Here is a 12,046-nt window from a genome sequence, read left to right on the forward strand (position 1 = left end):
CCCTATACTGCACCCCCCACCCACTGCAGACCCCCCTACGCAGCCCACCTGGGCTGCCTTGACTTGCTTCCCCTGCCCTGAGACACCCCAAGGGTCCTGGGTGTCCCCTGGCCACCCCGGGGTGGTGACATCTCAGCCCCCCGGGTCCTTAATTTGGGAGGGGTCACTCGAGGGGGAGCAGATACTGGGGATACTGGTGGGACTGCTGGAGGGGGGGGAGATTATTGGGGTGGGGCTGGGGTTGGGGATTAATATCAGCATGGGTCTTGTGCACTGGGAGGAGGTTTTTGGTGGGGACAGGGCAGGGAGGCCCAGCAGTGGCCTCCCCACCAAAGACCGCCCGGACACTGGGGTCACCGGGGTCCACCGCTGGGGATCGAATATGCGGAGGGCACTCCGAACTACCTCGCTGGGGCCGGGCGGCCGCCTCCTCCACCCGCTTGCACCCCTGGGTGCCAAAGCAGGTGAGCGTCGGCCGACGCTCACCTCTACCTCAGGGTGGGGGTCCAGGGCTCAGTGCCACCGGGGTCACCCCGGGACTTCCACCACGGCCACGCCACTCTGTATATCTATTAAAAGAAACGAAATGCTGAACCAAACCGGCGTTGAGCGTGGCGTGCGTGACACGGTGCCACCCGGCAAGCTCCAGTGCCCAGGCTGGGGGTGGTTTGGGGGTACAGAAGACCCTGACAGCCCCTCACACCCTGGGGCAGCAGCTGTAGCGCCTGAGATTTCACAGCCTGCCTCGCCGTTGCCGGGGCGCGGGGGGCTCCCGCGGGGACAGAGACCCCCGCCAGCGGACCCCGTGAAGCCGGGTCCCTGTCGCCCCGGGGGTCGGAGCCCCTCGTTTGAGGGGTGGCCCCCGGGAAGGCCCCGCAGCCCCCCGGGCACGGCCCCGGCCCGGACCCCGGCCCCGGCACGGCCGGGCGGAGCGGGCGCTGTCCAGGGTGCTGCAGCGGCACCGCCCGCCCGGGGACGGGGGACACGGGGGGGGCACAGCGGGGACACGGAGAGGATATACAGGGGGGCACACGGGGGGGCGACGGCGGGGAACACAGCGAGGACACGGGGTTGGCACCGGGGGTGGCACGGCGGGGGACACGGCGACGGGGAGGGGCACGGGAGGGGACACGGCTGGGGGATACGGGGGAGTACACAGCGGGGGACGTGGAGGGGGATAAGGTGGGGGACACGGATGGGGCACGCGGCAGGGACAGGGGGACATGGAGGGGGATACAGCAGGGGACATGGTAGGGACATGGAGGGGGATACAGTGGGGGACACGGTGGGGACATGGCAGGTGACACGGCAGGGGACACGGTAGGGACATGGAGGAGGATACAGTGGGGGACACAGCAGGGGACATGGTAGGGACATGGAGGGGCATAAAGTGGGGGACATGGTGGGAGACAAAGCAGGGGACACGGCAGGGGACACGGTAGGAACATGGAGGGGGATACAGTGGGGGACATGGCAGGGACATGGCAGGGGACACGGTAGGGACATGGAGAGGGATACAGTGGGAGACACGTCGAGGACACTGCAGGGGGCACAGCAGGGACATGGAGGGGAGACACGGTGGGGACACAGTAGGGAAGTGGTGGTGGGGGACACAGTGGGGACACGGGATGCTCGCAGAGGACCCTAGGGCTGCCCTGGGCTGGGGCAGCGAGAGGGACCCTGCCAGTGGGTGTGAGTGTGTCAGTGCGTGCCTCGGGCTGCGAGATGGTCCCAGGGTGTTTGCTCTGGGGTGGGGGTGGCAGGGTGTGGGACAGCTCAGCCCCGGCACGGACCTCCTGCACCCACAGCAGAGCCCACCAAGCGGGGCCGGAGCAGGATCGATGCAGCCTTAACTGGGGTCTCACGTCCCCTGTCACTGCCGGGCAGTGCTGGCCCCGGCTCATTGAGCACCAGGGCCCCGGGGGGCTGGGAGGGCAGGTGCCGGCCCGCGACCCCACTCATTACGCAGCTCGGGGGGCGGCGTGGGCTGCCGCGCTCCCCGGGGGGCTCGGGGACACGGCTGCTGTCACCTGAGTAACCAGCCCTGATCGATGCCCGCTTCCCGCGTCCCGCAGGGTCTGTAATTGAGCGGGAGGGGGGAGACGGAGGATGCGGGGGCGATGCGGCCGAGCAGGAGGAGCGCTGGATGCGGCCTCAGCGCCGGGCTGGGGGCAGGCGGCCGTGCCAAAGCCACCCCAGTACCGGGGTCTCAGGACTGCCTGGAGTTCTCACCCTGGGGAACTGGGTGATCTGTGACCCTCTAGCACGGGCACTTGTGTGTTCCTGGGCATCGCCCGCCACACTGGGCAGAGGCCACGGTGGATCCAGTGCCCTCTAAACACAGAGCAGCGTTGTGTGCGCAGCCCCCAGCCCCTTCCGCAGCCCCCGGGCACTTGCGCTAACGAAGCCATTTCTAATTGTTGCCTTTGTGGAACAAAGCGCAGCTCTTCCCCTCTGAAGATTCCTCTTCCACAGCCCAGCTATCGATCCCCGGGAAAAAAGGCAGAGCACACAGAGCCTCAGACTTCACCCGCTGCCCACACAGCTCCTCCAGGGAGGTCTGGGGGGGCCACGGTGGCTGCTGGAGGCCTGGGCCCCCCCACAGCTCCCTCCCGCAGGCTGGCAGCCCTGTACATCTCCCTGCAGGAACGCCTCTAGAAGGCAAAAGCTGTTTGAGGGCACAGTGGGTTCTGCACTCGGCAAAGGTCGGGGGGGGGGGGGCCCCCAAAGGCATGCAGCCCCCATTACCAGCCATGCTAATGAAGTACTTGCTACTAGCAGGTGGTTTTGACCTAAAAGCCTGGCCCGGGACCCCAAGTGGGGGTTCCCCAGTGCCTGGGACAACAGTGGTGCAGCTCCCGGCGCCGTGTGTGCAGCCCAGCGGGGCAGAGACCGCCCGGGGCAGCCCGGGCACTGCAGATGCTACACGGGCACGACCGGGCCGCGGGGAACGCTTTGGAGACTCCCGAGCTTCGTCCCCTCGGCAGTTCGGAAAGCCTCTGGCATGTTCTCTGCGGTGGGTGCGGCTGCCAAGAGTTCACCCCGTCCCGTTGGGGGATCACTGCGGTCGCGAGTGCCGGCGGCGGGCTCCCCGCGTTCGTTAGCGTCTCGCTTTTCAGCGAGTGTCGCCTGCGCTGGTCGGTAGCGGAGAGGTGAAGCCGGGCAGGCTGAGGCCCGGGGGACAGGCCGCGGCAGCCTGCTAGATTTCAAAGGCCCAGAGTCGGCACGGCCCGCGCATCGCTGCATCAATATCTCTCCACGCACCCCAGCCCCTCTTCGCCGGGAGACCACGTCGGAGCGGAGCGGCCACCGACCGCCCAGGGCGGCGGGGGATCCGCACGCCTCCCTCCGCAGCGCAAAACCGCCATTGACCGGCTGCGGCCAGCCCTTCCCCGCCTCCCAGAGGGCCTTCGCGCCTCCCGCCCCGCTCCCCGCCAGCCGCCATCTCCCCTTCCCGCCCCGCCGGGCCTCGTCTCCACGGCAACGGCGGCCCCTAGCAACGCGCCGCCATGGCAACGGGCGGGGGCGGGCCGGAAGCGGAGCGGCGCTCACTTCCGGCCGGGGCTCAAGATGGCGGCGGGGGTGGCGGAGCTGCGGCGGCTGCAGTGGAGGTTGGAGGAGCTGGAGCAGCGCGTCGGCGACGGGGCCTCCGGGTCGCGCAAGGTACCGGGGGGGAGGGAGGGGGGTCGCAGAGACCGGGGGACGGCGCTGCCGGCTCGGGTATCCGGCTGGGGCCGCCCGGCCTCCCCGCCCCGGGCCCGGCGGGGTCTGACAGGCCCGTCCCCTTCCCCTGTGCCTCTGCAGGTGGCGGACGAGCTGGTGAAGGTGCAGGTGGCGCTGAGCAGCATCGCCGGCAAGAGGGAGAGGATCAAAATCCTGTTTAAGAAAAGTGAGCGGCCTCGGGGGGGGTGGGAAGGGCGGAACCCCTGTGTGGCGTTGCCTCCTTGAAACAAAAATCCCTCCCCCACTCACTGTGTGAGCCCCTTTGATTCTGGGCTCTTGTTTTGCGTATTTCACAGAATCACAGAATGGTCGGGGTTGGAAGGGACCTCTGTGGGTCACCCAGTCCAACCCCCCTGCTGAAGCAGGGTCACCTAGACCAGGCTGCACAGGACCTTGTCCAGGCAGGTCTTGAATATCTCCAGAGAAGGAGACTCACAACCTCCCTGGGCAGCCTGTTCCAGGGCTCCGTCGCCCTCAGAGGGAAGAAGTTCTTCCTCACGTTCAGACGGAACTTCCTCTGCTTCAATTTGTGCCCATTGCCCCTTGTCCTGTCGCTGGGCACCACTGAAAAAGAGTTTGGCCCCATCCTCCAGACACCCACCCTGCAGATATTTCTAAGCATTTCTAAGGTCCCCTCTCAGCCTTCTCTTCTTCAGGCTGAACAAGCCCAGCTCCCTCAGCGTTTCCTCATAGGAGAGATGCTGCGGTCCCCTCACCATCTTCGTAGCCCTCCGCTGGACTCTCTCCAGTAGCTCCTCATCTTTCTTGAACTGGGGAGCCCAGAACTGGGCACAGTACTCCAAATGGGGCTTCACTAGGGCAGAGCAGAGGGGTAGAAATACATAGCTGAAAATTTGACAGAGAAATACATAACTGAGTGGGATCTTTTCTTCCACTCAGCTCCTGGGGATGGGATATGGGCTGCTGCAAGCTGTTATTTGTGTGGTTTCTGCCTGTATCGGTGCAGCGATCTGCGCCACATGAAACAGAGCCCTTGAGGGCTTTTGGAGCGTGAGATCCTGAAATGGCTTCCTGCACGCTTGGACCTCTCGGGCACTGTAGAGCAGCTCTCTCCTGTGCATGTGGTGGGAGCAGTAAGGATTACAGGCAGCCACTGGTGGTGGATCTGGGGAGCTGCCTCTGAACTGAGGGGTGTCAGGAGTGGACACCAGAGCGGTGCTTTGTCCTGCCAAGCTGCAGCTTGTCCAGGTTTTGCTGTCTGGTATCGCAGAAGGAGCAGTCTGTGTAGACAGGGTTGTTGTGGTCTAAGGCTGCGGTGGCCATTCAGTATAAAAATGTAAACCGCTTATTTGTAGATTATTTTAAGGATGGAGGACTATTGGCTGGTTTTGTTTCAAGGGCAGGAAGAAGCTTCACTCACCTTTAATACCATTATCAAAATAATGATAACAAAATTTTTAGTAGTGCCTGTAGCAGTAGGGCAAGGGGTAATCGCTTTAAACTGAAAGAGTGTAGATTAATATTGGATATAAGAAGGAAATTCTTCACTGTGAGGGTGATGAGGCACTGGCACAGGCTGCCCAGAGAAGCTGTGGATGCGCTCCCCATCCCAAAACATTTGAGGTCAGGTTGGACCAGGGCTCTGAGTGACCTGATCTAGTTGAGGATGCTCCTGCTTACTGCAGGGGGTTGGACTAAATGACGTTTAAAGGTCCCTCCCAACCCAAACCATTCGATGATTCTGTGAAATAAGAAGCAAGTGTTGTGGGTGTCTGTAACGAAGCAGTTACTTGGCTTGAGTCATTTGTCAGTTCTTGGTTACGGTGCTCCAAAGTCACAGTTTCTCAAGTGCTGTAGAAATTCATGAATCTGAGAGGATAAAAAAAAAGGACCCTAAGTTGGTAGTGTTTACAACGTAACCTGATGTATAGCATGGGGGAAGCTTGTGCTTGTAAAGGCAATAACCTCTGCTACTTTTTGTCTCCACACCTATTTTTCACTCTAGTTGAAGATGTCATAAAATACCTCGACCCTCAGTACATTGATAGGATGGCTGTTCCGGACGCAATGAAGCTGCAGTTCATCTTGGCAGGTATGGTATGAAATGAGAGGAGATGTTTGGGCTTTTTTGTTTTTTAGCACTGCAAAAGTTGTCTTTTTCCCCAGGATGGACTGGGGTGGATTTCTTTTCTTTAGTTGTAAAGACCTGGCAAGGCACCCTCTTTAGAGCTGTCAGAGAGATGGTTTGCACAAGGATGTCTGTCGCCCTGAGTGCTCCCTTGTGCGTGTCCATGCTGCAGTTGTGTCAGTTCTGATCTACTTAGTATTGATCATTTTAAGCCTGAATTAATAAAAGGTTAAAAAGAAAAACTGGAGTTAGAACAGCTTTTGTCACTCCACTTCCAATACTCTTTTAGGCTGTGATGAAAGTGGAAGACCTTTGGATGTATTTTGAACACTTTCTACTCTTGTCCTCTTTTGCCCCAAGGAATTTGGTTCAGCCTTGTTTTGGTATAGTCTGCGAATGAAACTTGGTGGAGATTTTCCTTGCCTTCAGTTAGTGTGAACTTAATTTTCCTTGCCTTAAGTTAGTGTGAACCAGAATCCACAGAAATCGGAATAAAATCATAAACAAGCCCCTTGCTGTATACCTAGATCAGCTGGAAAAGTTGCTTCACCAGTAGCTGTGAAAAGCCAGAGCAGTGTCTTGTCTTCACTGATGTTGCTTTTTGTCCCTTCTGAATCAGAGGAGCAGGTTATTCCTTCCAGAGCAGCCCTCCTGGAGCAGGTCAAGAACCTCCAGCCCATCTTGGACAGTGCCAGTATCCTAGGTATGCATTTTCTTCTGCAAATTTGACCTGCAAGTGCCACCTGCCAAGCTGTTGCCTGTCCTGTTTTCTTTTTTTTTCTTGAGCCTCAGACTTGAGGACAGCTAACCTTACAGCCTGGTGTGAGTAAAGTAGGTACAAACAAAGTATGTCTGCTCCTCCCTCCTGCTGCTCTGACATCCCCTGCAAGGTCAAGGAGGTGAGAGAGTAGGTCGGGAAGCAGGTTAGAGCGGCTTGGCAGAGAGAGTGGAGACTGGTGGCTGAGCGCTGTGTACGGTCAGCGGGCTGTGGAGCCACTCCTTCCTACAAGCTCTGTGACGCCCAGAGCATCTCTGCTCTTGGTGTAAATGGCTGTTTAATCACTTGCCCTGACATTCATCCAGGTAGTTTACGCTGATGTGGTTCTCACCACGGGCATCCCGTAACTCATGCCATGTAGAAGCAGTTTGCAAGTAAACTTGGTATTTAATGTGGAGGCTAGCTAGGGGGTTTGTGTGGTGTAGAAGACGTGTTTGTGGCGTGTGGCGCTTGCATTCAGCGAGCAGAGCTCTGCTGTGATGTGCTCATGGAGAAGGAATGGTCTTTATTTTGGTAACTAATCCCACGTGACGCAAAGCAAACGAAACGGATTTCTCTTTTGTGCTTTCAGCGGTTCCGGACCATGCAGCCAAACTGCAGCGACTCTCTCAGATCCACATACAGCAGCAGGTAGCGTGAACCGTCTTGACTGGCAGGGGGGAGGAACTGTTTGTTAGTGGCTGTACTGACAGCTCTGTACTTGCAATGGCTTGAAATGCTCGTTTAGAGCAGGCTTGTTTGTACATCTTGTCCGGGATATTCATGCTGCAGTTTAGAGACGCGTGAGCACCTGGGGGAGGGGGTTGGGGGGGGAAAATAGCCAGGATCTCTGACAATTGAGTCGGAACTGGAAAAGCGCTTTGGCTGCCGTAAGCCTGTCTGAAATAGAGGTTGGAGTGGTGCTTCAGCAGCAGTGGGTTTAACCAGCTGGCATTCCCCGTGCACTGGGCCACTGAGGTGTTGCACCCTTCCAGTATCCCCGTCTCTGGAAGGCTGTCGATCCTGTCACCCTGTCTCTTCAACCTCTCCTTCGCCCTTTGCCTGCTCCTCGAGCTGGTGATGAGTTGCCTGGGCAGCGCCTAATGCCCCCGTTCAGCATTTTGCTGTGAGTTTCCCTCCTGGAGCAAGCGAAGTGTGGATGCTGAGGAGAGGCAGGCAGTGACGCTAGCCCAGGGGCTTTGGGGCTTGGCGAGCTGGCCTGCGTGTAACCTTTCTCTTGACTCTTGAAACGCTTCCAGCTGCAGTGAGTGGCCACAGCCAGGGTCTGAGCTCCAATCTCAGTGCTGGCCTTGGGTGTGTTGGCCCCTGTGCTGTCAGGGACTGGGAGGACAGATGTCCTTCAGCTGACATACTGCTCGCTCACTGTGGCTCCCCTCTTCGCAGGAACAGCGTCAAGATCTCACCGACAGTGTCAAGACGCTCCTCGAAGACTACAACAAAATGGTATCCTTTGAGCCTTGGGCCTGGCGCAGCAGAATCCCAGCGCTGAGACGCGTCCTAAAACCACAGCGGATGGGGAAGCTCTGCTCTTGTCTGCAGAAAGCCCCCGAGGTGCCTCCTGGACTGCTGTCAGTGCCTGGCGTGGCGCCGCGGCTCAGCGCCTGGCTCGCTCGGGTCCGTGCGGGCTTTCTGCGGCCCGGTGCCCTCCCACGGAGCGGGGATTGTAACCGTGCCGTCTGGGCGCTCTGACCTCGGCTTCTTCCCTGCTGTTCCCACCTCTTTTCCCTTAACAGTCCCGTCCAGACACTGCTTCTCTCCAAGCAGTTTGTCCAGTGGAATGAAATACTGACGCGGCTGGAAACGGCCAAGGGAGCGAAACCGGCAGCGGAGTGATGGCGGGGCCGGGACCGCGGAGAGCCCCGGGGAGCCCTGCTGGCCCTGGGTCGCGCAGGAGAGGCCGCAGCGCGCGCCCCATCACCTCGGCATCCTCCTGCGCAGCCTGGGCGCGCTCCCGGTGACACGGCGGGCTCCCGGGGCAGCGCCCTGCCTCCGCGGCCGAGCTGCGCCGGCCCCGCGTTGAAGCCACGCTACTCCTCGATACGCCGCCCTTTGCAAACCTTGCGCTTCCCCGTAACACGGTTTGGTTTGTAGCGTATTTAAAAACCCCTCTCTGCCCGTGCTGTGGGCCGCAGTAAAGTCCTGGAACGCTGGCTGGGCTGTCTGTTCCTCCGTGGCGCAGCCGGTCCCCGCCTCGGGGCAGGCTCCGGGACATCGCTGGGGTCTCGGGCGGGCAGATCCCCCTGCCAGCCCCACAGCCTTCCCCGCTCCGCCCCGGGGGGCTCGGGCCTGGCGGGGGTTTTCCCCCAGCCCCTGCTGTCCCTGCGCTGGCCGGGGCAGCGGCTCTCGCCTTCGTCCTGCCCGCCGCGGGGCCGCAGCTTTTCCTGCTGCAGAGGCCGTCGTGCCGTGGGGAGGGTCCCAGGCCCGCCGCCCGCCGGCGGGGAGCCCCGCGGGACCGGGGCAGTCCCAGGGCGCTCGGCAGTCCCGGTGCTCCGTGTCCCTCCTCGGGGGGCTCTGCCCGGGGCCCGGCCTTCCCGCGCGGATAAGGGCGAGGGCGTCCGGGACGCTCCGCTAGGGGGCGGGCTTACCCCTCTGGGCACCGCCCACCGCCCCGCGATTGGGGGGCGGGGCCGGGGCGCTGCGCACCGCACCCCTCCTTCCGCCCGCCTTGCGCCTGCGCGGTGCTGGCGCCGGCCGCCATTTTGTGGCGAGGGTCGCGCCGTGAGGCGGGCGCAGGTGAGAGCCCTTCGCGGATCCCCGCTCCCGCCGTGGCGAGGCCCGGCCTCCTTCCGGGACCATGCGGCGGCGCCTTGCTTCCCCTGGGGCTCCTCTGGGAGCCGCCCGGCTCTCCTCCTCCCCCGGTAGCCGGCTCTTGGCCTTTCCTCTCCCGGGGCCCTGTCACGCCAGCCCCGCCTGCCCCCCTTCCCGGCAGCACCGGCTTCGCGGGAGCCCCTCACCCGCCCCGACGGCAGCCCCCGGGCCCCGATGGCCGCGGTGGGGTGCGGGCCTCTCGGGAGGGACGCGCTTGCTGGGCGCGGGGAGGCCGCGCCGGCCTGCCCTGTCTCCGCGGGGGGGGGAGGGGGGGGTGCTCGGGGCTGCCGAGCCTGTGGGTGCGGCAGCCTTCGCGCGGCGTGCTTGGGCACCTGGGGCTTCCCGTGGTGGGGAGGGGGCTGCCCCGCGCGGATGGGGCAGGCCTCGGTCAGAAGGCGGGCGGGGGGACCCCGCCTTGGCAGAGCGGGGAGCTGCGAGGCTGGGGCTTTCTGTCCTTCACTGTCCCGCAGAGAGCCCGTTTTTGGGTTCATCATGTGCTTTTCTGTTGTTCTGCTTCCTGCCGGCCACCTGTCTGCTGCCTGCAGCCCCTGGGTTGCCACCTCCCCTGTGACCTGCGCTGTTCTGTCAAGTTCCTGGTCCCTGGCGTGTCACCTGGGCTGGGGTGACCAGCGGTGGGGCTCGGAGCCCCACAAGCCGGTGTCTGTAACGTGGCTGAGCTGCTGGAGGTGAGCTGCGCCTGGGTTCACCCCGCGCTCCTTGCGGTGCGGCTCGCAGGGTGCAGCTGCTGTCAGTGTCTTCTGTTACCAGTAACCTCTGCTCACCCGTTGGCGCTCTGTTTCTCCCCGAGATACAGCCTGTGTTTTGTACTTCATCCTGCTCAGGCCCACAACACCAGCCCTTTTCTTTTCACCGCCTGCCTGTCAGGGCCCAGGTTGCCCTGTGGCAGTGTTCGTGCTGTGGGTACGTGCTGAGGAAGGCTGGGTACGAGTGAGTAGGGCATTGTTGCTGATCTGTCGGATAGGCCTTTTCAGGATCCCCAGCTCTGACGGCGCTGGGTGCCCTTCAGGGAAAAGGTTGTAGCTGCTTGTGTCAAGAGTTTCCTTGCGCAGCAGTTATAGTGGGTGTTTGCAGTAATGGATCCGTTTTTCTTTTCAGTGCTGCAGAATGGAGAACTATAAGAAGACCAAAATTGTGGAGAAACCTTGTCCTCTTCCTTTCACCGACCTGCCTCCAGATATTATTGAAATGAAGGTGAAGGACGGAAGCAAAATCAGAAATCTGATGGGCTATGCCATCGGCAGGATGGAGCTGGACTCGGTGAGGCAGATTCTTTTCACTGGCTCAGGCAAGGCCGTCAGCAAGACCATCACCTGTGTGGAAATCATGAAACGAAGGCTGAAAGAGCTGCACCAGATCACCAAAGTGCTCTTCAAACAGATCGAAGAGATCTGGGAACCCATTGTGCCTGAGGCGGGCCTCGATGCCTTGACGGTGAAGAGGAACATCCCTGCCATATGCGTCCTGCTCAGCAAGGACGCCCTCGACCCTCAGGAGCCGGGATACCAGGCTCCGGGCTCCTTTGATGCCTTCTGGATCGAGACGCTGAAAGCGGAGTCTCAGGGGCAGATGAAGAGGAAGCAGGGTGGAGGCAGGGGAGCTGGCGGCACCGGGAAGCACCCTCGCTCAGCGGGAGCAGCGCCCGGGGAGTCCTGCGCCAAGTCCTGAGACGCCGGCACTGCGCTTGGGTGCGGTTTGGGGGATTTACGGAAAGAAGCCAGCTGCCGTAGCTGGAAAGCTGCTGCTGAACACGGGGGCTTGTGGAGTTGTTAGGGGAGGGCAGGAGAAGCTGACTGTTTCAAAACGGATGTGACTGTAGCTGTCTGAAACTGTGTTTTGAGAAGTTCCCTTGTCAGAGGCTGCGCTCCTTAGCGTGTGGTTCGGGGAGGACAGGAGTCGCCTGTTCCTGAGCAAGGACCGTTGGCGTCTTGTCGGTGAGCCCCGGCGAGCGGCCGCTCCCGGAGCCGGGTTTCAGCAGCCCGGGCGGCGGGTGGAGGTGGCTCTTGGCGCCGTGCGGAGTGGACACGGTGTCCGGCGCGGATTCCCCCGCTGCCGCCTGCGTCGCCGGAGCTGGTGTGAGCGGGCAGCGGGGCGCAGGCTGGGCCGGCCGCTACTTCTGTGCCCGAGATCCGTCTGCTGCTGAGGCCGTCCGTTGGTTTGGATGTGGGACTGCGGGGATGCAGCTCCGGGAGCGGCCGCGTGCGCGTCGCACCCCTCCTGTCCCCCTTTCTCCTCGGCGGGGCTGACGGTTGCCGCTCGCTCTGTCCGAGTGCAGGAGCTGGCTCATAACCAGCCTGCGGCAGCCCTGGGGTGGTGGTGACGGCGGGCTCCGAAGGACGCTGTCCTCTCCCCTTCCTGCTCCTTCACCACGCGCAGAGATGGGTTTAAAATAAAAGTTTCCTCTCGGCGTGGCGTGCGGTCTGTCATGTCCCCCTCGGCCGCTGGAGGTCAGCCTGCCGGCGCTGCCGGCGCTCGGCTCCTCCGGCCGCTCTCCCGCCTTTTCCTCCCGTGGCCGAAGGCCCCCTGAGGCGGGGGACGGTTTCCTTCCTGCCTTTACCGCTCAACTTTACAATCCGGGGGGGGGGGTCTCCGGGACCCCCTCCTCGGGGTGCCCTCCCCCCCCCCCCCCC

The 12,046-nt window shown here is 61.9% G+C and overlaps 2 protein-coding genes across 5 annotated transcripts; both read left to right on the forward strand.

Annotated features, from left to right (window-relative positions):
- Positions 1-3,553: 3,553 nt before the first annotated feature.
- DCTN3 (dynactin subunit 3) lies at positions 3,554-8,740 on the forward strand. Its single transcript, XM_075410792.1, has 7 exons — positions 3,554-3,663; positions 3,805-3,889; positions 5,690-5,776; positions 6,432-6,515; positions 7,162-7,220; positions 7,974-8,033; positions 8,334-8,740. Exons 1-7 carry the CDS (start codon positions 3,571-3,573, stop codon positions 8,421-8,423), a joined length of 558 nt encoding a protein of 185 aa, XP_075266907.1. The 5' UTR covers positions 3,554-3,570; the 3' UTR covers positions 8,424-8,740.
- A 527-nt stretch (positions 8,741-9,267) lies between these two features.
- On the forward strand, positions 9,268-11,823 carry RPP25L (ribonuclease P/MRP subunit p25 like). 4 transcript variants are annotated; one of them, XM_075411272.1, is made up of 3 exons: positions 9,278-9,323; positions 9,944-10,084; positions 10,515-11,823. In XM_075411272.1, the coding sequence occupies exon 3, from the start codon at positions 10,524-10,526 to the stop codon at positions 11,082-11,084; it is 561 nt and encodes a 186-aa protein (XP_075267387.1). In that variant the 5' UTR covers positions 9,278-9,323; positions 9,944-10,084; positions 10,515-10,523; the 3' UTR covers positions 11,085-11,823. The 4 variants fall into 4 exon arrangements, with proteins under 4 accessions (XP_075267386.1, XP_075267387.1, XP_075267389.1 ...); XM_075411273.1 differs by lacking the exon at positions 9,278-9,323 and adding an exon at positions 9,361-9,448; XM_075411271.1 differs by lacking the exon at positions 9,944-10,084 and having other exon boundaries at positions 9,268-9,323.
- The last annotated feature ends 223 nt before the right edge of the window (positions 11,824-12,046 follow it).

This window comes from Opisthocomus hoazin, chromosome Z (assembly GCF_030867145.1).
Source record: "Opisthocomus hoazin isolate bOpiHoa1 chromosome Z, bOpiHoa1.hap1, whole genome shotgun sequence".
NCBI lineage: Eukaryota > Metazoa > Chordata > Aves > Opisthocomiformes > Opisthocomidae > Opisthocomus > Opisthocomus hoazin.

Coding starts and splice junctions, on each gene's coding strand:
- DCTN3 (XM_075410792.1), top strand. CDS start 3,571: ATGGCGGCGGGGGTGGCGGAGCTGCGGCGGCTGCAGTGGAGGTTGGAG. Junction 3,890..5,689: donor CAAAATCCTGTTTAAGAAAA/GTGAGCGGCCTC, acceptor TTTTCACTCTAG/TTGAAGATGTCATAAAATAC. Junction 8,034..8,333: donor TCGAAGACTACAACAAAATG/GTATCCTTTGAG, acceptor AGTCCCGTCCAG/ACACTGCTTCTCTCCAAGCA.
- RPP25L (XM_075411271.1), top strand. CDS start 10,524: ATGGAGAACTATAAGAAGACCAAAATTGTGGAGAAACCTTGTCCTCTT.